Source organism: Pararge aegeria, chromosome 8 (genome assembly GCF_905163445.1).
Source record: "Pararge aegeria chromosome 8, ilParAegt1.1, whole genome shotgun sequence".
In the NCBI taxonomy this organism is placed as follows: domain Eukaryota; kingdom Metazoa; phylum Arthropoda; class Insecta; order Lepidoptera; family Nymphalidae; genus Pararge; species Pararge aegeria.
The window spans coordinates 895003-896622 of record NC_053187.1 but is presented as its reverse complement, the minus strand read 5'-3'; the positions used below and the strand labels follow the sequence as shown (position 1 = coordinate 896622).

Here is a 1620-nt window from a genome sequence, read left to right as displayed (position 1 = left end):
TACATTATGTAAGTTAAGAATTTTACAGGCAATCTATCCCTATGTCTGTGTTTACCAATTTTGGGAAATCTAAGAATTTGGGGTTATTAAGTTTTTCTATGGAATCTGTTTTCTGATCGCAATGCTGTCATGAACATAATTTGTTACAAATATTTGATATAAGTCATAGCTTATATTTGTATAGAAGCTCACACTCAGGGCGAAGTGCTATAAAATGGTGCCAACAATGCTAACCAGAAGAGCGGCTGCATTGCAAGAGCAATTAAAACTTAAAAATGCCCTCAGTGAACTAAAGTCACTGAAACAACTAAATGCTGATTTAATGAAGGAACAAGATGACAGTGAAGTGGAACTGAGATCAATTATTGCCGAGAACTCCCAGCTAAAGGGTGAACTAGCTGACCTACATAGCGCTCACACTCTGGTCTTAGAGGAGCGCAACCAACTCCAGGAGGCAGTGCATTCTTTTAACCAATGCATATCTACTTATGATGAAGCTTTAGGAAGAATTACTATGTTGGAGGGTGAATTATGTAGCGCACATAAAACTATTGATGACCTTCAGTCACAATTACAAAATGTTGAAATGCAATCAACAAATAACTTGTATGATGAACTACTTACTTCATCCTCAACAATGCCAGTGTGCATCGATCTGACTTGTGATAGCCCTTGTGTTAAAAAAACCAAGCCTCAAATAGATCTCCCCTTTTTAAATAGCCACAATAAAATAAAAAAATACATTAGAATTAGTAAAATAATAAAAAAAACTCAAAAATTAGTAAAAAACCAGAAGAAAAGCAGTGAAAACCTGATACTAAGAAAAGAACGTTCAGTTTTGTTAAATAAGTTAAATACCTTTTCTCTTTCTTTTCAAAGTAGCAGGGAAAAATATGAGAGTGAAATCCAAACCTTAAATGATGTTATTCAACAGCTGGAAGACTCACTTAAAACTATGACTATTAAATATGAGCTGTCAAAAAAGCAGATTGATGAACAAATTCTGGCAGCTGATGAGTTGTTAGCTCTAGGTACCTACAATATGGCTCGTTTTGAGTCATTGGCAAATAAATGTCAATGTTCTCAAGATATACCTACGGCTAACCTAGACTTAAGTAGTAGTATTTTGTCCTCTAATAAGCTAGAGACCTGCCAAGAGCAGTGTGAAAGTATTATTCCTGTCACTACATCCTTAGATTATAATTTATCAAGTAAGCATAAAAAACACACTTTAGTAATTTCAGACAAGCTAGGTAAAGTTTTTGGTCCTATTATGAACTGTTACCTAGATCACTCAGTGACTAATAGATGTTCACCGGGGGCTAATTTAGACTATCTTATTGGTAGTTTGAACATAGACAGTTTAGATGTAAATAAAAATGTTATATTTTTGTTAGGAGACAGCTTAAATGTAAAAAAGACACAAATTATAAGATGTGTAGAAAAATTGCTGGCTTCGCATGAAAAATCTAAATGTAGATTTGTTATGTGTGCCTTTCCGTACTGTGGCACACTTAGTTCTAAGCGAAATAAGCAAATTTATAATTTAAATTTATTAATTTATAACTTGACATGCCGTCATAGTGAGGCAGTTTTTTATTTTGATGTGAATAAATTTAT

General features: G+C 33.5%; 1 protein-coding gene across 1 annotated transcript; it reads left to right on the top strand.

Annotated features, from left to right (window-relative positions):
- Positions 1-200: 200 nt before the first annotated feature.
- LOC120625909 lies at positions 201-1078 on the top strand (the record flags this gene model as incomplete). The annotated part of the gene is made up of 1 exon (XM_039893177.1): positions 201-1078. A coding segment is annotated over exon 1 (864 nt), but the record flags the coding sequence as incomplete, so codon positions are not given.
- Positions 1079-1620: the final 542 nt, after the last annotated feature.